General features: G+C 48.3%; 2 protein-coding genes across 3 annotated transcripts in view; one reads left to right on the forward strand and one right to left on the reverse strand.

The window, feature by feature from the left end:
- Positions 1–8,250, reverse strand: part of CORO7 (coronin 7) — a 242,589-nt gene extending 234,339 nt beyond the window's left edge. The window contains exons 1-2 of the mRNA XM_063934975.1: positions 7,961–8,250; positions 1,958–2,054 (exon numbers count right to left, since the gene is read on the reverse strand). Coding sequence (XP_063791045.1) covers positions 1,958–2,054; positions 7,961–8,020 — 157 coding nt within the window. The 5' untranslated portion in view covers positions 8,021–8,250. The remainder of the gene's footprint in view (positions 1–1,957; positions 2,055–7,960) is intronic.
- Positions 8,251–10,424: 2,174 nt separating this feature from the next.
- Positions 10,425–21,766, forward strand: part of DNAJA3 (DnaJ heat shock protein family (Hsp40) member A3) — a 29,284-nt gene continuing 17,942 nt past the window's right edge. Inside the window, exons 1-2 of one of the 2 annotated variants that reach the window (XM_063934977.1) lie at positions 10,425–10,640; positions 12,623–12,747. In XM_063934977.1, coding sequence (XP_063791047.1) covers positions 10,487–10,640; positions 12,623–12,747 — 279 coding nt within the window. In that variant the 5' untranslated portion in view covers positions 10,425–10,486. The remainder of the gene's footprint in view (positions 10,641–12,622; positions 12,748–21,766) is intronic. The other variant, XM_063934978.1, reaches the window with a different exon arrangement.

Raw genomic sequence — 21,766 nt, forward strand, 5'->3', positions numbered from 1 at the left:
GGTGCCTAACCCTAACCAACCCCTGTAGGTGCCTAAACCTAACCCCCTGTCCCCACTGTCTGAACTAAGCCTCCCCTCTCGCAGCCTAACCCTAACCCTCCGAGGGGCGTGTCTGACCCTAACCCCCCCTCCCCGCAACGTAACCCTAACCGCGCGCGCCCCCGCAGCCTAAACATAACAACCCCACCCTGCGGCGTACCGGCCTTGCACCGCGGTCTCTTTTCATTTGGGATTCCAGCTGTCGGAATCCCGGCGCCGGGATGGTGTAGCCATTATGGATGCCGGTGTCAGCATTCAGAATCGGGTCGGCATTCTGGCAACGGTAACATGATTGCCGGGATCCTGACTGCTTCCTGGACTGCCCATGTATGTGCAGGATCCCTGCACCAAATCTGAACATTCATATATGTGCCCAGTGTAATCACATACTGCAATCCAATTCAGCGTGCTAATATCGCTCCCAGACCGCACTGCGTACGCGATTATTGATAAATAAACCCCTACAGGAGGTCTCAATGAGAACCATGGCTTACACCGAATGGCTATAAATACTTACGTTATTACGTTTTGTTTAAAATGACACCAATTATTTACTCCGCAACCCTGTATATGACCCTAGTGCAGGGATGGTAATTACTATTGAAAATGGTCAGGCATACAGTGTACATTGGGCAGGTAAAGGATTGGGAGAAGGAAATGTCATTAATAATAAGTCATTCATTTCTTAACTAATATAGGGGGGACATGTACTAAACCGTGATAAAAGTAGAGACGTGAGCCAGTGGAGAAGGTGCCCATGACAACCAATCAGCATTGAGGTAACATTTATAATTTGCCTACTATAAAATTATACAGAGCAGCTGATTGGTTGTCATGGGCAACTTCTCCACTTTTATCACTGCTTTGTACATGTCCCCCTTAGTTTTGATGACTGATAAAGCTCAGGCCAATCACCCTGATCACAAAACAAATCTCTACAATAAACGAAGGCTTCATGGACGATTTTCAGCCTCCGACACTAAATTTCAAGGGATTAATCGCTGAATAAAACACAATGGGGTAAATTTACTAAGATGGGAGTTCTATGTAAGATGGGATGTTGCCCATAGCAACCAACCAGATTCCAGGTATTATATTCTAGAAGGTGCAAGATAGATGAGAAGTAGAATCTGATTGGTTGCTATGGGCAACATCACATCTTAAATAGAACTCCAATCTTAGTAAATTTGCCCCAATGCGTTTTATTTTTATCAACCTCACAACGATAATGAGAGAGAGAGAGAGAGAGAGAGAGAGAGAGAGAGAGAGAGAGAGAGAGAGAGAGAGAGAGAGAGAGAGAGAGAGAGAGAGAGAGAGAGAGAGAGAGAGAAAGAGAGAAAGAGAGAAAGAGAGAAAGAGAGAAAGAGAGAAAGAGAGAAAGAGAGAAAGAGAGAAAGAGAGAAAGAGAGAAAGAGAGAAAGAGAAGAAAGAAAGAAAGAAAGAAAGAAAGAAAGAAAGAAAGAAAGAAAGAAAGAAAGAACAAAACCTGTGTTCTGTATCTCGGGGGCCATGTCCTACAATTATCACCTACCATATCCTGAAGGAATTGCTCATCCCATTAAACTCCAGGAGATTAGCTGCCTGGGGCGGATGAGAGGGGATCACATTGCGGAGGAGACTGCGAGATCAATGCCCTACACAGCGATTAAACACCACCTGTGTAGCAAAGCCCATAGGAAACAATGAGCTATAATCAGAAGTACTTTTGTGCCACCCGGGCACAAGTTTAGGAGGGGGCCGACGTAATGAGGTGCGGGTTACATCTCTCATTGTGTTACAAATACCACCAATTTCAGCATTATAGCCGGCACCTGGGCGGAGTCTGCTTACTGAGTGCATAACGACAGACAACGAGAGTGCAACAAATGGGTCTAGCACTCAGCAAGACACCCTGAAGAACATAAAACAACAGACCTACCTGAGCTGTCTGTGTTATACACAATCCAACTATGTCCGCACTGTATGTTGTTTCCAGTGGCTGCAGTGGATGCGCCTCCAATGTCCCCAATCCAACCCTAAAATCACATGACACAAGGTGAGACAACACATGCAGGTGCAGGACAGTAAAGGTAGACAGGCTGTTCAGTGGCGTAACTTCAAATGAGGCATATCCCCGCCCAAAATGTTTCAGACGCTGCCCCCTTTGAAAATGCCCATCCCAAAATGACCACCACCTCCTCTGGCATCCTTAATAACGGTCTCTTATGAGGCGGCAGCCATTTTGGGAGAGACATTTTCAATGGGAGCAAGCACGACAGGACCAAAGCCTGCAGATATTTGTCTGCGCTGTGGTCCAGTCACGTCTGTCCCCATAGCAATAGCGCCCCACAGACACCCAGCACCCACAAGACACTCAGTAACTCCAAGCCACTGCGGGGGTTTATTGCTACGCCTCTGGGTCTGTTATTTACGGCCTGTCTACACCCATGTCCCCATAGGAAAATGCAGGTGGTGTTACCAGTTGCCCGGAAACCCCACTTCTCGACAGCCTGGCTGTGGATCTGAGTGTCTCCATCATCGCACCAGAGAGAAAGAATCTGGTAAGTGGCTTCCCGTGATCACAGGCCTGCATACAGTATGACTGTAGTACTGTATTACAAACACTGCATTTTGGGGCAGACTATAAACTGTTACATGCAAATTATGCATCCTTCGTGGGCTGGCAACAATCGCTCTAAGATCAAACAATTTGAACCCCCCTCCAGAAATCCTTCATTTGTCCCCTCGGCCCCTCCTATCACAACCCTTGGCGCTTATTTTCTTCACTGCGGCATTCAGGGCACTTTCTAACTAATGTTTCTCCTGATCCCAAATCTTTGATCTAACAATGGGGGTAATTCCAAGTTGATCGCAGCAGGAAATTTTTTAGCAGTTGGGCAAAACCATGTGCACTGCAGGGAAGGCAGATATAACATGTGCAGAAAGAGAGTTAGATTTGGGTGGGTTATTTTGTTTCTGTGCAGGGTAAATACTGGCTGCTTTATTTTTACACTGCAAATTAGATTGCAGATTGAACACACCCCACCCAAATCTATCTCTTTCTGCACATGTTATATCTGCCTCCCCTGCAGTGCACATGGTTTTGCCCAACTGCTAAAAAAATTCCTGCTGCAATCAACTCAGAATTACCCCCAATGTTTCTTAAGGTGCATACACACTGAGCGCTTTTCCCTGCTGCCCAGCGATGTCAGCGTGGGTGAGCAGCTTTCCATATCAGGACGCTATGGAAAGCCGCTCACCCCGCCGTTCATCTGCTGGTGATACCAGCAGATGAACGGCAGCCGCCAGTGATGAAGCGGGAGCGCGCATCAGCGCTCACCGCTCGTTTGGGCATACACACTGGGCGGCTTTGAGCTGAAAGCAGCTCAACACACCAAAAGTGACCTGCTCTCAGCTCAACATCGCCCAGTGTGTATGGGCCTATAGCTCTCTCATGAAATGTTTATATCAGTGTCTCCCAAACTAGGAATGGTCATAGAGTTTGCCACGAATGAGTAAAGGTTTTGCCACCAATGGGTCTCTGAGCCTTATTCAGGTTTGTTAGCAAACACAAAAAAAATAACAGTTGGGCAAAACCATGTTGCAGTGCAGGTGGGGCAAATGTAACATGTGCAGAGAGAGGAAAGCTGGGCATACACTATACAATTATCTGTCAGATAATCTGCTAGATCTGAAGGGCCCTACACACTGGCCGATTTTCTGAAAGATATGAACGATCTTGTTCATAAATGAACGAGAACTCGTTCATATCTTTCAGTGTGGAGACTCCTGCGATGAACGATGCGCGGCCCCGCGCTCGTTCATCGCAGGTCTCCCGTCGGCTGTGCATGCAGGCCAATATGGACGATCTCGTCCATATTTGCCTGCACTTCAATGCAGCCGCGTGACGGGTGGAGTGAAGAAACTTCACTCCCCCCGTCACTGCCCCCCCGCCGCCGGGTCGCTCGTTGGCCGTATCCGCCGTCGGGCAGCTCGGCGGCGGGTCGGCCAGTGAGTAGGGCCCTTGAGTGGTTGGAATGAAAATCTGGTAATGGATGAGACACCCATCACCCATTTGCTCCCTAACACTTGAAAACGGACAAAACCTGTCATTCAAACAAATTGATTAAACCTGTGTTTTAACAAATTTGTCTGAATTACACTTTTTGTCCATTTTCCAGTGTTTGGGAGCAAATGGGTGATGGGTGTCTCATCCATTACCAGATTTTCATTCCAACCACTCAGATCTAGCAGATTATCTGACAGATAATTGTATAGTGTATGCCCAGCTATAGATTTGGGTGTGGTGTGTTCAAACGGAAATCTAAATTGCAGTGTAGAAATAAATCAGCCAGTATTTACCCTGCACAGAAACAATATAACCCACCCAAATCTAACTCTCTCTGCACATGTTATATCTGCCTCCCCTGCAGTGCACATGGTTTTGCCCAATTGCTAACAAACCTGAATAACCCCCTCCATCATCAGTGGCACAGGGGCTATAATGTCTTTGGTGTTATTTTTTTTAGCCAGTGCTGGGGGAATGGAATTTATCCCCAAACCCCACCCCCCACCAAATGCTGTTAAGTCCTGCCCCATCTCGACTGGCCTTCCGCATGCTCTGTTGGACAAGCAGGGATGTCCATCGATGGGTAAACTCTCTAGAGATCTCATTCCATCAATGCTAAGCACCGATGTCTCCATCGATGGTTAATCTTCTAATAGTCTTCCCTATTACAAAGTCACGGCCAAATTCATGTTTGTACGCAATGACCGATGTTCGCAGAACGGAGCGATTATCATCAGACTGCGCATGTGCTGCGATCGCAAGGCGCATGCGTGAGGGCGCCGCTGCAATCCCGCTCACACTGAGGACTTTGTAGTAGAGTGACTGACAGGAAGTGGGAGTTTGGAGGTGGTAACAGGGAGTTACAGGTTGGGTCGGAAAACGTGTGTCATGTGCGTCTTTGGGGCGTGTATTTGCTGACAGCTGCGCTACCGTACATGACCCATGCTCAAGCATGGATATCCTTAAAACCTGGGCTGTTAGGGGGCTCTGAGGACCAATTTTGGGACTATGCAGCGTCTGTAACACCTCCACTTTCTGCAGCTACTGCCATCTTCGGTGGGCAAGTTATACAGCCACCACATCATAAACCCAACACCATTGGGTATAAATAGAGTAATGTGCTGGCATGACTATGCGGAGGTGGAAGCCAGCTGTATACAGAGGACTCACCACAGATGGCAGGAGTGGTAAGTACTACATACACTCTACTAGCAATACCTTATAGTAAATAGCAGGCTGCCATCAGAAATTATGGGGCCCGGGACTGACAGAATAGGCAGGGCCCCTCCCTCTCCCCAAACAACCTAATTCTGCCACACTGCTCCACCCCTATGTGATGTCATTGTTTTAAGAAGTCCTCCTTGCGCATCAGACTGCTGTTGATTGACAGACTGGTGCAGCTCTCCAAGTATTGGCGGGAGGAGCCAGGGTTGGGCCCCCTCTCTGTACGGGGCCGGGACACCAGTCCCCAAAGTCCCCCCCTCGATGGCTGCCCTGGCAAATAGCTGCAGAGAGGATAAGAATCCCAGGATCAATTCTGCACAAGAAAACAGAAAATCCCTAAACATGTTTTATTTATTTTTAAAAGAAAAGAAACCTCCATATAGGTTGAAATTTCACTTAAGGCGACCCCATTTATTAAATGCAATTGCAAGACCAGTTCCAGCCATACATCCTGGGTATTAATCCAAAACTGGGTGAGAGGGCCAAGCCCCCACGCTTACAACCTACAGGCGCTACAGTGTTACGTACTGCCTATTGCTCAAGTCAGACTGCAATGTGTAGGCAAGGCCTGATTCAGGGATGTACCTAAACCCGATGGGTACGTACAGCTCCAATGTTTTTGGTTCTGCTCATGTGCAGAGTTGGGGCTGCAATGTCTCCCGCAGTACCCCAAACGCCGCTGCTGGCATCTGGAAGCAGCACTGCCGAAAACGTGGGAGCGTCAGTCCCGTATTCTGGGCGTGCTGAAGACCGTGGCTGCATCCTGGGACACAGCTTCACCTGCTTCAGCAGCGTGACTTTCCTGGTCATCCTGAGTAACCCGAGGATCACTCAGAAGTCCGATGTTCATGTAGGTGATCAGATGAAGTGTCTTTGGACGTAGCAGCAGATTATAGAAGCAGGCAGTGGGCGTCTTTCTATACAGACACCTCCTGCTTCTTTAACATATCCCAGCACAGCTGCTACCTACAAAGACGTAGCGTCTGTACAATACTGTCCGTCTCTGAATCAAACCCACAGTGCCCTGTGTGAGGCAGCCACAATGCAACATTGGTTTGGGTTGATGATTAGGAATGTAGCTATATGTGCATGAAGGACTTTACCAACAGCCTAGATCTGCTCCATTTGCCAGTCATCAGTGTTGTGCCCTGGCAGTCTATAGAGCTAGGAGAGCTATGCAGCATAGGAAGTGCAGGAGGAAATGAGCATCTTATGACATGTCCAGACAGACAGGCAGCGGAAATCTGCAGATCTCCCTGTATAACAGTGCTCACAGCTTGGGCACAAACCTAGCTACGGCAGTGTGTTTCTTATGTGGGCTTACTGACAGAAGGCATTCATTGCGTGGGCGGCCCCAGTCCCTGTGTTACAGCTGCACTGATGTATGGGCATCCAGAAATAGCTCCTTGTACCTTCTAAGCGTCTTATTATGGATTTATTTACCCCAATACCGTGGTATTTTTATTCATGTATGCAGCAGCAGCAGCGATACACAGAGCTGGCAGGTATAGGACGTTGCTGGAATATGCAATGATGCAAATCGGGGACCGAAATGCCGTAAAGTAAATGTACAAGAGGAGACAACTGCAAATACACAACTACAACCTGGATACACCCCATAGTATCCTAAACAGCTGTGGTTCTTGCATCCCCAAGAGTCAATGAAGAATGTCCTGCAATGGTAAGGAGGGTCATCCAGGTGATAGACACAGGGAGAGCAGGGCCCTAGGGATCTATAACCCACGCACCACAGCAGGACCCTTGTCACAAAGTTATACCCCTGTATAAGGCCGATGTGCAACAGTTTTAGTGTCAATTTCCATTTTTCCTAAATTGTAGTATGTAAGAAATACAAATGCACAATTCATTCTATTTTATTACCTTTTTAATATCATGTATTGCTTTTATATATAGCATTACATTTGTACTGCAAAGCATAACACTTTATTTAATAGCAAATCATGTTCATTACATATGTCCTGCTTTGCAAATGAGGGGGTCACACATCTATAGATTGTAAGCTTGCGAGCAGGGCCTTCCTACCTCTGTCTGTTTTTACCCAGTTTTGTTCTATTACTGTTGTTCTAATTGTAAAGCGCAACGGAATATGCTGCGCTATATAAGAAACTGTTAATAAATAAATAAATAACGCAAATGGCCTGCCAGGAGAGAGGGGCCCGGGCGACCAGGTGGACAAGGAGCGAGAAGCGCTGCGGCTGCTTTATAGGAATGGTTTCCTCTGCCCCTACACACACATGGGCCACTCACAGGTCAGGTAACGGACAGCTGTGCTTGAGAACAGATGTATCAACCAGAGATCAGTCACTGTGATTGCACCTGAACCCAGGAGCGGAGATAATACACCCTCAGTATAGCAGTGCAAAGGCTGAGACAGAGTATTACAGCCCTATGCTGGGCAACAGCACACTACTAAACTGCCTGAGCCTGCACAAGTGACTCTGCCCCACCAGGAGAGCATGTAAACCCTGCCCTGCTGACACACTACAAAGCATGGCTGTGCTACCGACCCTCCCCTGCCCCAGGTTATGCAATCCTTCCTGCACCATAAGCATTTCCCCTGAGGGTGCATACAGCTCTCCTTCTCCTGCAGGCACTGCCTCCACCACTGCCCACCTCTCACCCTCTTACCTCCTTTTTGGGGATTTTGGGGATGCAGTTCTTGAACTTGGAAGTCTTGAAGCGATTCATGACGGTGGCAGGCTGCCTACCTCCCAGTGACTGTCACTCTGACCCTCACTGGCTGTCACTCCCTGAGCTACAGTAGGCTGTCTCCCTGCCTCTCAATCAGATGAGCTGTCTGCTCTGCTTCAAACTCTCACTCCGTTGCTGCTGCTGCTGCTGCTGCTGCTGCTGTCTCTGGAGCCCCTCCCAGCCCAAGAGACAGCGATGCCCAGCGATCTGATCGGTAATGGATTGCTCTGCCCTGCTGCCGTCCTATTCTACTCTGACATCTGCTACGCATGTCTCCTGATAATAAACTGTAACCTGTAATGACTATTCCAGTCGTTTATATATTAATAAATAAATAGAAAACATAAAAGTGTGTTTATATATATATATATATATATATATATATATATATACACACACACATACACACACACACAGAGAGAGAGTGAGTGTGTGTGCGTGTGTGTTTTTTTTATATATATATATATATATATATATAATATGTGTATAATATGTGTATAAAGAGAGAGAGAGAGAGAGACGGATTGGCTGCACTCAAAGGGGTCTATTTACTAAGCCTTGGATGGAGATAAAGTCCAGAGATAAAGTAGCAGCCAACCAGCTTCTGTCATTTTTCAAACGCAACCTGTGACATGCCAGGTAGTTGTTGATTGGTTGGTACTTTATCACCGTGGATTTTATCACCATCCAAGACTTAGCTCAAACGAAAAGAACATACTGTGGCAACAGTAGAAGTTACTAACGTTTCGGATTTATTAAATCCGTTATCAGAGATGATGACGGATTTCATCCATCCGAAACGTTAGTAACTTCTACTGTTGCTACAGTATGTTTTTTTCGTTTAAGTCAAGACCTTTTGAGTGCCGCCAATCCTAGTCTCTATTTTTAGCAAGTTTTTGCCTGGAGGGCACCGGGTCACTTTTTTTTTTTATGCACACTACTCTCTCTCTCTCTCTCTCTCTCTCTCTCGTTAAGACAATAACCCTCCCCTGCCCCCTCCCTAACCCTCCCTTGTGGATGCCTAACCCTCCCTTCCCCGCTGCCTAAACCTAACCCTCCCTGCTTGCTGCCTAACCGGTACCTCTCCTTCTAAGTGCCTAAAACTAACCCTCCCTCCCCGGTACCTAACCCTAACTTCCCGTCCCTACACACAAACCCTAACCTCCCCTTCTGACTAAACCTAACCCGGCTTGAGCGGCAGGATGCGAGCGTGTCCCACTGAGAGGACGATCGGGATTCCTGGCTCTGTATTTTGATGCCGGGATTCCCCCCCTCGTCGGGATTGTGGCTGCAAGTCGAGATTCCGACATCAGTATTTTGTCCGCCAGGCTCCTATCCAGCGGCATCGTGACTGCTTCCCGTCGCAGCCTACTACATTTATCCCATACAGTTAGCTGTAAAATGTCATGTACTAGGAAAATATCATGAGAAGAAATCATTGAGTCTGTGGGATCCTTACAGCAATCCTAGACGGTATACATTCAAGATCCCAGCAGTGAAATACCGACGTCAAAATACTGACACCGTCAGATCACTGGACCCGGAGTCCCAACCAGGTCAGCATCCCGATGTCGGATTACCGACAGCTGGGATCCCAGAGGTAAGTATAGCCGGGAGGGGTAGGATTTGACTGCAGGGGGTGGGGTTGGTGTAGGCGACATCAGGGTGAGGGGGGGGGATTAGGGTTAAGCTTCGGGAGGGGAGGGGTAGGCTGTGGGGAGTGGGGGTTGGGATTAGGCACCCCGAGGGAGGGGGGTTGTTAAGTGTATGACAGTCACAAAAAATTATCTTAGTGTTGTATGGCGTTTACAAAAATGCTCTCATATGTATGGCGGTTGCGAAAATGCTCTCTTTGGTATATGATGTTCACAAAAATGCTCTCTGTATTTTATAGAGGTCACGAAAATGTTCTCTTTAGTGTATGGCGGCTACACACCTCCGGCGCTCCCACGAAACGGATACGTTATGTGCGTCTGCAGTGCAAAGTAGTCACACAGTTGACACCGATAAATGCACACTTCACGTACAGTGAGTACTGTCTGCACAAATGTGTACATACATACATACATGGTGCAGCGCATGCGCAGTTTAGAAAATATTGCCAGATTTCTTGTAAATCACGTGTAATTTTAATTTTGTTCACGAGTTACATTAGTTTGTTCGCCAGTCCACACACAGGAAGGGAGTACAAATATGGCGGCCACTATGGCATGGGGAGCCTGGGTGGCGTAAGATGGCGGAGGGAGTACAAAGATGGCGGCCACTAGCCTTCCACTATGTAATGGAGCGCCTGGGTGGCGTAAGATGGCGGAGGGAGTACAAAGATGGCGGCCACTAGTTTTCCACTATGGCATGGATTGCCGTTGGGTGGCGTAAGATGGCGGATTTCCGGTGTCCCAGTGACATTCCCCCCTCCCCTTTCTCCCCCGGTGTGAGTGACGCAGGCTCTGTGTCTCCGGCAAGATGGCGGCCCGCTGCTCCTCGCGCTGGTTCTCCGTTGCTCTGAGCGGGGCTCGGAGTCAGCTCACACCGGCGTCCCATTGCTGGCGCCGGGGGGAGGGAGCCTTGGTGCTGCTGCTGAGCCTGCGGGCGGCCGCCCCCCGGGTATCTGCAGGAGGTGAGTGCCTGGGCTCTGTTAACATGTGCTGGCTGCTCCAAGGTTATTCTGCTCGCTGACAGTGACACGCCATCTGGTGATGCTGGGACTTGTAGTTCTACATCAGGGCTGAAGGGCCCAGTGCTGGCAGGGAAGGGTGCACTGCTATATTGTAGTTGTGTGAGTATGTGTGTATGTATAATATATATATATATATGTATGTGGCCATCTCTCCATAGCTGCCAGTGTGCAGGGACAGGTCCAGCTTCATCTAAAAATCCTGCATCTCTTGGACTCATGTGTGCCCAATAAAGCCCATTATTCGCTCTATTAAAACATCTCAAGCAATTTGGCTTGTAACTATTCACGTAGTGCAAAGCCATGACTTAAATGGCGTGCCTTGAAGGCGTAATTCCAGTTGTGGGCATGGCGGTGATGCGCTGGTTATTACCACAGAACATTAGGGAGTGGGGAAGTCATCCTGACTCCACCACAAACGTGGAAACTAAAGGGGAAATGCAACTGGTGTTTTGAGTGCCCATAAGTAATGGTCGCACGATGGAGCTATTCAGTTGTTGTGCCAGTTGGGCGCGATTGCGTTATTTTTCTGCACCCTGAGGTGGCGAGCGGAAGAGTTGGCTGTTTTGGCCGCCCAGCACTTAACACAGGTTTAGCTGCTTCACTCCTCTGAACCCCTGTGTATTTGGACGCGATAAGTAATGTAGTCACGCCCGATCGGCAAAACAATTGAATAGCTCTCTCAGGGCGGAATTCAATTGTTCCACTGCTGGCAGCCAGCAGACGGTGCCAAATGGAGCAGTTCAATGGCTGTCTGCATTTCAGCTCGCACCCCCCTTCCCCAGGTGCGAGCTGAATTGAGCTTAATTGACTCAATTGAATATCGCCCCCACAATCTCCCGTCACGTTAGACATGAGATCGGGCGCGATAATCAACTGAATTCCACTCATAGCCTGAAGGTCAATTTATACAATATTTTGTGCATTGAACAAAGTTTGTCTACATACACAGAATTCATTTATGCTTTATATACACCTTCTATACGGGTGTGGTTCATCAAATCGACAGTGTCTAGGTCGACCACTATAGGTCGACAGTCACTAGGTCGACATGGATGGAAGGTCGACATGTGCTAGGTCGACAGGTCTAAAGGTCGACATGAGGATTTTTTTTTGTGTGTGTGTCGTTTTCTTGGTAGAGTGACCGGGATCCCAAATTAGTGCACCGCGTCCCCTCGCATGGCTCGCTTCGCTCGCCATGCTTCGGGCATGGTGCCTTTGCTTCGCTCGGCACACTTTACCGTTCCAATCGTAGTCCACGTGGATCGTTAAGTATTGAAAAATAAAAAAATGTGAAAAACTCATGTCGACCTTTAGACCTGTCGACCTTTAGACCTGTCGACCTAGAAACCCTGTTGACCTTCCATCCATGTCGACCTATAGTGGTCAACCTAAACATTGTCGACCTAGACACTGTCGATCTTCAGACCGGATCCCCTTCTATACACAGCCTGAAGGTAATTTTATACAATATTTTTAATGTGTGCAGTTAACAAAGTAGGTCTACATTAAACCATCAGAAATCAAAGGTTTCACTATCTCAGTCATGCTAAAAAAAAAAAAAAAAATCTAAAAAAAAAATCAGTATTTAGGAATATTCCGTATTTCGTAATTCTGGATATGGGAGACTGAACCTGTATATCTTTACGGGAAACGTCTAAACTAGGCCTGGCCAGCCTGTGGCTTTCCAGCTGTTGTGAAACTACAAGTCCCAGCATGCTGTGCCACAGTTTTAGCATTCCCTAATAGCAAAACTGTGTCAGAGCATGCTGGGACTTGTAGTCTTACAACAGCTGGAGAGCCACAGGTTGGCCAGGCCTGGTAAACAGGATTTCCCTGATTTATCTGGGTAGGCTTTTATTGACTGATCATTGAAGCAGGTGTCCTGTAACCACTGTGTATCGTCTGCTGCCATTTTTCTGTAGCCTACGCGGGACATGTCTCACAGTTTCACACAAGTTCCTCAGTCTGCAGCAAGACAGACTTTTACCAGGTTTTGGGGGTCCCGAGGAACGCCAGCCAGAAAGAGATCAAGAAGGCGTATTACCAGGTGATTATTAATAGGATTGAAGTGGGAAACGTCTTTCTGGGTATTACAAGAAACTGTAGTTGCAGCCAGCTGGCATCTTACATATCTGTAACCCAAAACTTCACAGTTTTAATTGTTTATTTTAGGATTTCGGAGTATAGCTTTCAAAATGACTAGCGTTTTCCGTAACATTGCTTGTGTTTGTAAAACTAGACCTGACCATTTTGCAATTATAAATTACTGATGTCTAAAAACTTGATGAATGGACTTTCCAGAAGGTTCTAAAAAAGAGAAATGCAATAGAGATATATTCACATGCAATCAAAAATGTTTTTCCTGCTTGGTTGGGTTGCTGATACACAGGGCTTGATGCAGAAACCTTTCTATAGGGCAGAGGTTCCCAAACTGTGTGCCGTGGCTCCCTGGGGTGCCTCGGGACACTTGCAGGGGTGTCCTGGGTTGGTGGTCCAGGACCAATTCAAATTATTCATGGTCAATATAATAGGCAAAACCAGCGCTGGTGGCTGCCAGTCATAAAATATATGGCCAAATAGAAGCAAATCTTGTCCCTCACCACACATCTGATCCTAAGGATGACATATAAACGCGATCTACTTAATGTAATATTTATTTCTAAATTTGTCAATAAGAAATTTTTGGCCTAGTGGTGCCGTGAAAAAAATTCGGATATTCTAGGGCGCCGTGATTCAAAAAAGTTTGGATACCACTGCTATAGGGTATTGTCCAGTTGTCTGAAGTGGAGCCTTGTCCTGCTAATATTCTGAGGGGGATCTGACTTAATAATTGGAAGCTATTTGGATGTCTGGGGGGCGTGTTCTCTCCTCATGTGAACTGGTTGCACAATGGTCATAGTACTAATATGTGTATAGATTCTTTTGATGTCCAGAGGCTTAACATATTGATTAGTTTAGTTAAGCTTTATTTCTCTATCGTCCTAGTGGATGCTGGGGTTCCTGAAAGGACCATGGGGAATAGCGGCTACTATGGTAGTTTTTTCACATCCCACATAATACCCTCTTTTGTGGTACTTGTAGTATCAGAAATACGTAACACCTCCTTCATTGCCTTTAACGTGTGGCCCTAATAAGGAATACGTTTGTTTATTCACCGTCGACACTGGATTCAGTGTCCCTGTCTGTGTCTGTGTCGACCGACTAAAGTAAACGGGCGTTTTAAAAACCCTTGACGGTGTTTTTGAGACGTCTGGACCGTACTAATTGTTTGTCGGCCGTCTCATGTCGTCAACCGACCTTGCAGCGTGTTGACATTATCACGTAATTTCCTAAATAAGCCATCCATTCCGGTGTCGACTCCCTAGAGAGTGACATCACCATTACAGGCAATTGCTCCGCCTCCTCACCAACATCGTCCTCCTACCTGTCGACACACACGTACCGACACACAGCACACACACAGGGAATGCTCTGATAGAGGACAGGACCCACTAGCCCTTTGGAGAGACAGAGGGAGAGTTTGCCAGCACACACCAAAAACGCTATAATTATATAGGGACAACCTTATATAAGTGTTTTCCCTTATAGCATCTTAATATATATATAAGCATATCGCCAAATTAGTGCCCCCCCTCTCTGTTTTAACCCTGTTTCTGTAGTGCAGTGCAGGGGAGAGCCTGGGAGCCTTCCCTCCAGCCTTTCTGTGAGGGAAAATGGCGCTGTGTGCTGAGGAGATAGGCCCCGCCCCTTTTTCGGGCGGCCTCGTCTCCCGCTCTTAACGGATTCTGGCAGGGGTTAAATATCTCCATATAGCCTCCGGAGGCTATATGTGAGGTATTTTTAGCCAAAATAGGTATTCATTTGCCTCCCAGGGCGCCCCCCTCCCAGCGCCCTGCACCCTCAGTGACTGCCGTGTGAAGTGTGCTGAGAGGAAAATGGCGCACAGCTGCAGTGCTGTGCGCTACCTTTAGAAGACCGAGGAGTCTTCTGCCGCCGATTCTGGACCTCTTCTTACTTCAGCATCTGCAAGGGGGCCGGCGGCAAGGCTCCGGTGACCATCCAGGCTGTACCTGTGATCGTCCCTCTGGAGCTGATGTCCAGTAGCCAAGAAGCCAATCCATCCTGCACGCAGGTGAGTTCACTTCTTCTCCCCTAAGTCCCTCGTTGCAGTGATCCTGTTGCCAGCAGGACTCACTGTAAAATAAAAAACCTAAGCTAAACTTTCCTAAGCAGCTCTTTAGGAGAGCCACCTAGATTGCACCCTTCTCGGCCGGGCACAAAATCTAACTTGGAGGAGGGTCATAGGGGGAGGAGCCAGTGCACACCACCTGATCCTAAAGCTTTACTTTTTGTGCCCTGTCTCCTGCGGAGCCGCTATTCCCCATGGTCCTTTCAGGAACCCCAGCATCCACTACGGACTCCGAGAAATAGAATTATCGGTAAGTAAATTCTTATTATTAACTATAGAGCATTTAAAGGATGCATTACTATATATGCGAGATGCACAGAGGGATATTTGCACCCTGGCATCTAGAGTAAGTGCGATGTCCATTTCTGCCAGAAGAACGTTATGGACGCGACAGTGGTCAGGTGATGCGGATTCCAAACGACATATGGAAGTATTGCCGTATAAAGGGGAGGAGTTATTTGGGGTCGGTCTATCGGACCTGGTGGCCACGGCAACGGCTGGAAAATCCACCTTTTTACCCCAGGTCACCTCTCAGCAGAAAAAGACACCGTCTTTTCAAACCCAGTCCTTTCGTCCCTATAAGGGCAAGAGGGAAAAAGGCCGCTCGTTCCTGCCCGGGGCAGAGGAAGGGGAAAAAGACTGCACCATGCAGCCTCTTCCCAGGAGCAGAAGCCCTCCCCCGCTTCTGCCAAGTCCTCAGCATGACGCTGGGGCTCTGCAAGCAGACTCGGGCACGGTGGGGGGCCGTCTCAAGAATTTCAGCGCGCAGTGGGCTCACTCGCAAGTGGACCCCTGGATCCTGCAGGTAGTATCACAGGGGTACAAATTGGAATTCGAGACGTCTCCCCCTCGCCGGTTCCTGAAGTCTGCTCTACCAACGTCTCCCTCCGACAGGGAGGCAGTATTGGAAGCTATTCACAAGCTGTATTCCCAGCAGGTGATAATCAAGGTACCCCTCCTACAACAGGGAAAGGGGTATTATTCCACGCTGTTTGTGGTACCGAAGCCGGACGGCTCGGTGAGACCAATTTTAAATCTAAAATCTTTGAACACTTACATAAAAAGGTTCAAATTCAAGATGGAGTCACTCAGAGCAGTGATAGCGAACCTGGAAGAAGGGGACTATATGGTATCTCTAGACATCAAGGATGCTTATCTCCATGTCCCAATCTACCCTTCTCACCAAGGGTACCTCAGGTTTGTGATACAAAACTGTCATTATCAGTTTCAGACGCTGCCGTTTGGATTGTCCACGGCACCACGGGTCTTTACCAAGGAAATGGCCGAAATGATGATTCTTCTTCGAAGAAAAGGCGTATTAATTATCCCTTACTTGGACGATCTCCTGATAAGGGCAAGGTCCAGGGAACAGTTAGAGGTCGGAGTAGCACTATCTCAGGTAGTGCTACGTCAGCACGGGTGGATTCTAAATATCCCAAAATCACAGCTGATTCCAACAACACGTCTACTGTTCCTAGGGATGATTCTGGACACAGTCCAGAAAAAGGGGTTTCTCCCGGAGGAGAAGGCCAGGGAGTTATCCGAGCTAGTCAGGAACCTCCTAAAACCAGGACAAGTGTCAGTGCATCAGTGCACGAGAGTCCTGGGAAAAATGGTGGCTTCTTACGAAGCGATTCCATTCGGAAGATTCCATGCAAGAACTTTTCAGTGGGATCTGCTGGACAAATGGTCCGGATCGCATCTTCAGATGCATCAGCGGATAACCCTATCTCCAAGGACAAGGGTATCTCTCCTGTGGTGGTTACAGAAGGATCATCTTCTAGAGGGCCGCAGATTCGGCATTCAGGATTGGATGCTGGTAACCACGGATGCCAGCCTGAGAGGCTGGGGAGCAGTCACACAGGGAAGAAATTTCCAGGGCTTGTGGTCAAGCATGGAAACGTCTCTTCACATAAATATCCTAGAGCTAAGGGCCATTTACAATGCCCTAAGTCAAGGAAGGCCTCTGCTTCAGGGTCAACCGGTATTGATCCAGTCGGACAACATCACGGCTGTCGCCCACGTAAACAGACAGGGCGGCACAAGAAGCAGGAGGGCAATGGCAGAAGCTGCAAGGATTCTCCGATGGGCGGAAAATCATGTGATAGCACTGTCAGCAGTGTTCATTCCGGGAGTGGACAACTGGGAAGCAGACTTCCTCAGCAGACACGACCTTCACCCGGGGGAGTGGGGACTTCATCCAGAAGTCTTCCAAGTGATTGTAAACCGTTGGGAAAAACCAAAGGTGGACATGATGGCGTCCCGTCTCAACAAGAAACTGGACAGATATTGCGCCAGGTCAAGGGACCCTCAGGCAATAGCGGTGGACGCTCTGGTAACTCCGTGGGTGTTCCAGTCGGTATATGTGTTCCCTCCTCTTCCTCTCATACCAAAAGTACTGAGAATCATAAGAAGGAGAGGAGTAAGAACGATACTCGTGGCTCCGGATTGGCCAAGAAGAACTTGGTACCCGGAGCTGCAAGAGATGCTCACGGAGGACCCGTGGCCTCTACCTCTAAGGAAGGACCTGCTCCAGCAGGGACCTTGTCTGTTCCAAGACTTACCGCGGCTGCGTTTGACGGCATGGCGGTTGAACGCCGGATCCTTAAGGAAAAAGGCATTCCAGATGAAGTCATCCCTACCCTGATCAAGGCCAGGAAGGATGTAACTGCAAAACATTATCATCGCATTTGGCGAAAATATGTTGCGTGGTGTGAGGCCAAGAAGGCCCCTACGGAGGAATTTCAACTGGGTCGTTTCCTACATTTCCTGCAAGCAGGATTGTCTTTGGGCCTAAAATTAGGATCCATTAAGGTTCAAATCTCGGCCCTGTCGATCTTCTTCCAGAAAGAACTGGCTTCAGTGCCTGAAGTTCAGACGTTTGTCAAAGGGGTACTGCATATACAGCCTCCTTTTGTGCCTCCAGTGGCACCTTGGGATCTCAATGTAGTTTTAGGGTTCCTAAAATCACATTGGTTTGAACCACTTGCCACAGTGGATTTGAAATATCTCACATGGAAAGTGGTAATGCTGTTGGCCCTGGCTTCAGCCAGGCGCGTATCAGAATTGGCGGCTTTATCCTATAAAAGCCCTTACCTGATATTTCATTCGGATAGGGCGGAATTGAGGACTCGTCCTCAATTTCTCCCTAAGGTGGTTTCAGCGTTTCACATGAATCAACCTATTGTGGTACCTGTGGCTACTAGGGACTTGGAGGACTCCAAGTTGCTGGACGTAGTCAGGGCCCTGAAAATATGTTTCTCTATCGTCCTAGTGGATGCTGGGGTTCCTGAAAGGACCATGGGGAATAGCGGCTCCGCAGGAGACAGGGCACAAAAAGTAAAGCTTTTTCAGATCAGGTGGTGTGCACTGGCTCCTCCCCCTATGACCCTCCTCCAGACTCCAGTTAGATTTTTGTGCCCGGCCGAGAAGGGTGCAATCTAGGTGGCTCTCCTAAAGAGCTGCTTAGAAAAAGTTTAGCTAGGTTTTTTATTTTACAGTGATTCCTGCTGGCAACAGGATCACTGCAGCGAGGGACTGAGGGGAGAAGGAGTCAACTCACCTGCGTGCAGGATGGATTGGCTTCTTGGCTACTGGACATCAAGCTCCAGAGGGACGATCACAGGTACAGCCTGGATGGTCACCGGAGCCGCGCCGCCGGCCCCCTTGCAGATGCTGAAGTCAGAAGAGGTCCAGAATCGGCGGCTGAAGACTCCTGCAGTCTTCTAAAGGTAGCGCACAGCACTGCAGCTGTGCGCCATTTTCCTCTCAGCACACTTCACACGGCAGTCACTGAGGGTGCAGGGCGCTGGGAGGGGGGCGCCCTGGGAGGCAAATGAATACCTATTTTGGCTAAAAATACCTCACATATAGCCCCTAGAGGCTATATGGAGATATTTAACCCCTGCCTGATTTTTCTAAATAGCGGGAGACGAGCCCGCCAGAAAAGGGGCGGGGCCTATCTCCTCAGCACACGGCGCCATTTCCTCTCACAGCTCCGCTGGTCAGGACGGCTCCCAAGTCTCTCCCCTGCACTGCACTACAGAAACAGGGTAAAACAGAGAGGGGGGGGCAAATTTATGGCGATATTTTGATATAACAAAGCCGCTATAAGGGAGCACTTATTATAAGGCTATCCCTGATATATATATAGCGCTTTTGGTGTGTGCTGGCAAACTCTCCCTCTGTCTCCCCAAAGGGCTAGTGGGTCCTGTCTTCGTTAGGAGCATTCCCTGTGTGTCTGCTGTGTGTCGGTACGTGTGTGTCGACATGTATGAGGACGATATTGGTGTGGAGGCGGAGCAATTGCCAAATATGAGGATGTCACCCCCTAGGGAGTCGACACCAGAATGGATGCCTTTATTTATGGAACTACGGGATAGTGTCAACACGCTAAAGCAGTCGTTTGACGACATGAGGCGGCCGGACAATCAATTAGTGCCTGTCCAGGCGACTCAAACACCGTCAGGGGCTGTGAAACGCCCTTTGCCTCAGTCGGTCGACACAGACCCAGACGCAGGCACTGACTCCAGTGGTGACGGTGACGATTCAACCGTATTTTCCAGTAGGGCCACACGTTATATGATTTTGGCAATGAAGGAGGCGTTACATTTAGCTGATACTACAGGTACCACTAAACAGGGTATTATGTGGGGTGTGAAAAAACTACCTATAGTTTTTCCTGAATCAGAAGAATTAAATGACGTGTGTAATGAAGCGTGGGTTGCCCCTGATAAAAAGCTGATAATTTCAAAGAAATTATTGGCATTATACCCTTTCCCGCCAGAGGTTAGGGAGCGCTGGGAAACACCTCCTAGGGTGGACAAGGCGCTAACACGCTTATCTAAACAAGTGGCGTTACCCTCTCCTGAGACGGCCGCACTTAAAGATCCATCAGATAGGAGGATGGAAAATATCCAAAAAAGTATATACACACATGCAGGTGTTATACTACGACCAGCTGTAGCGACTGCCTGGATGGGCAGTGCTGGGGTAGTTTGGTCAGAGTCCCTGATTGAAAATATTGATACCCTGGACAGGGACAATATTTTACTGTCGTTAGAACAAATAAAGGATGCATTTCTTTATATGCGTGATGCACAGAGGGATATCTGCACACTGGCATCACGGGTAAGTGCTATGTCCATTTCGGCCAGAAGAGCTTTATGGACGCGACAGTGGACAGGCGATGCGGATTCAAAACGGCATATGGAAGTTTTGCCGTATAAAGGGGAGGAGTTATTTGGAGTCGGTCTATCAGATTTGGTGGCCACGGCTACAGCCGGGAAATCCACCTTTCTACCTCAAGTCACTCCCCAACAGAAAAAGGCACCGACTTTTCAACCGCAGCCCTTTCGTTCCTTTAAAAATAAGAGAGCAAAGGGCTATTCATATCTGCCACGAGGCAGAGGTCGAGGGAAGAGACAGCAACACGCAGCTCCTTCCCAGGAACAGAAGCCCTCCCCGGCTTCTACAAAAGCCTCAGCATGACGCTGGGGCTTCTCAAGCGGACTCGGGGACGGTGGGCGGTCGTCTCAAAAATTACAGCGCGCAGTGGGCTCACTCGCAGGTAGATCCCTGGATCCTGCAGATAATATCTCAAGGGTACAGGTTGGAATTAGAGACAGATCCACCTCGCCGTTTCCTGAAGTCTGCTTTACCAACGTCCCCCTCCGAAAGGGAGACGGTTTTGGAAGCCATTCACAAGCTGTACTCTCAGCAGGTGATAGTCAAGGTACCTCTTCTACAACAAGGGAAGGGGTATTATTCCACTTTTTTTGTGGTACCGAAGCCGGATGGCTCGGTAAGGCCTATTCTAAATCTGAAGTCCTTGAACCTGTACATAAAGAAGTTCAAGTTCAAGATGGAGTCACTCAGAGCAGTGATAGCGAACCTGGAAGAGGGGGACTTTATGGTATCCTTGGACATCAAGGATGCGTATCTCCACGTTCCAATTTACCCCTCACACCAGGGGTACCTCAGGTTCGTTGTACAAAACTGTCACTATCAGTTTCAGACGCTGCCGTTCGGATTGTCCACGGCACCTCGGATCTTTACAAAGGTAATGGCCGAGATGATGATTCTTCTTCGAAGAAAAGGCATATTAATTATCCCATACTTGGACGATCTCCTAATAAGGGCGAGGTCCAGAGAACAGCTAGAGATGGGATTAGCACTGTCTCAAGAAGTGCTAAAACAGCACGGGTGGATTCTGAATATTCCAAAATCCCAGTTAATGCCGACAACTCGTCTGCTGTTCCTAGGGATGATTCTGGACACGGTTCAGAAAAAGGTTTTTCTCCCGGAGGAAAAAGCCAAGGAGTTATCCGACCTTGTCAGGAACCTCCTAAAACCAGGAAAGGTGTCTGTACATCAATGCACAAGAGTCCTGGGAAAAATGGTGGCTTCTTACGAAGCAATTCCATTCGGCAGATTCCACGCAAGAATTTTCCAAAGGGATCTGTTGGACAAATGGTCAGGGTCGCATCTTCAGATGCACCTACGGATAACCCTGTCTCCAAGGACAAGGGTGTCTCTTCTGTGGTGGTTGCAGAGTCCTCATCTATTGGAGGGCCGCAGATTCGGCATACAGGATTGGATCCTGGTGACCACGGACGCCAGCCTGAGAGGCTGGGGAGCAGTCACACAAGGAAGAAACTTCCAGGGAGTATGGACGAGCCTGGAAACGTCTCTTCACATAAACATTCTGGAACTAAGAGCAATATACAATGCTCTAAGCCAGGCAGAACCTCTGCTTCAGGGAAAACCGGTATTGATCCAGTCGGACAACATCACGGCAGTCGCCCATGTGAACAGACAGGGCGGCACAAGAAGCAGGAGTGCAATGGCAGAAGCTGCAAGGATTCTTCGCTGGGCA

This window comes from Pseudophryne corroboree, chromosome 7 (assembly GCF_028390025.1).
Source record: "Pseudophryne corroboree isolate aPseCor3 chromosome 7, aPseCor3.hap2, whole genome shotgun sequence".
NCBI lineage: Eukaryota > Metazoa > Chordata > Amphibia > Anura > Myobatrachidae > Pseudophryne > Pseudophryne corroboree.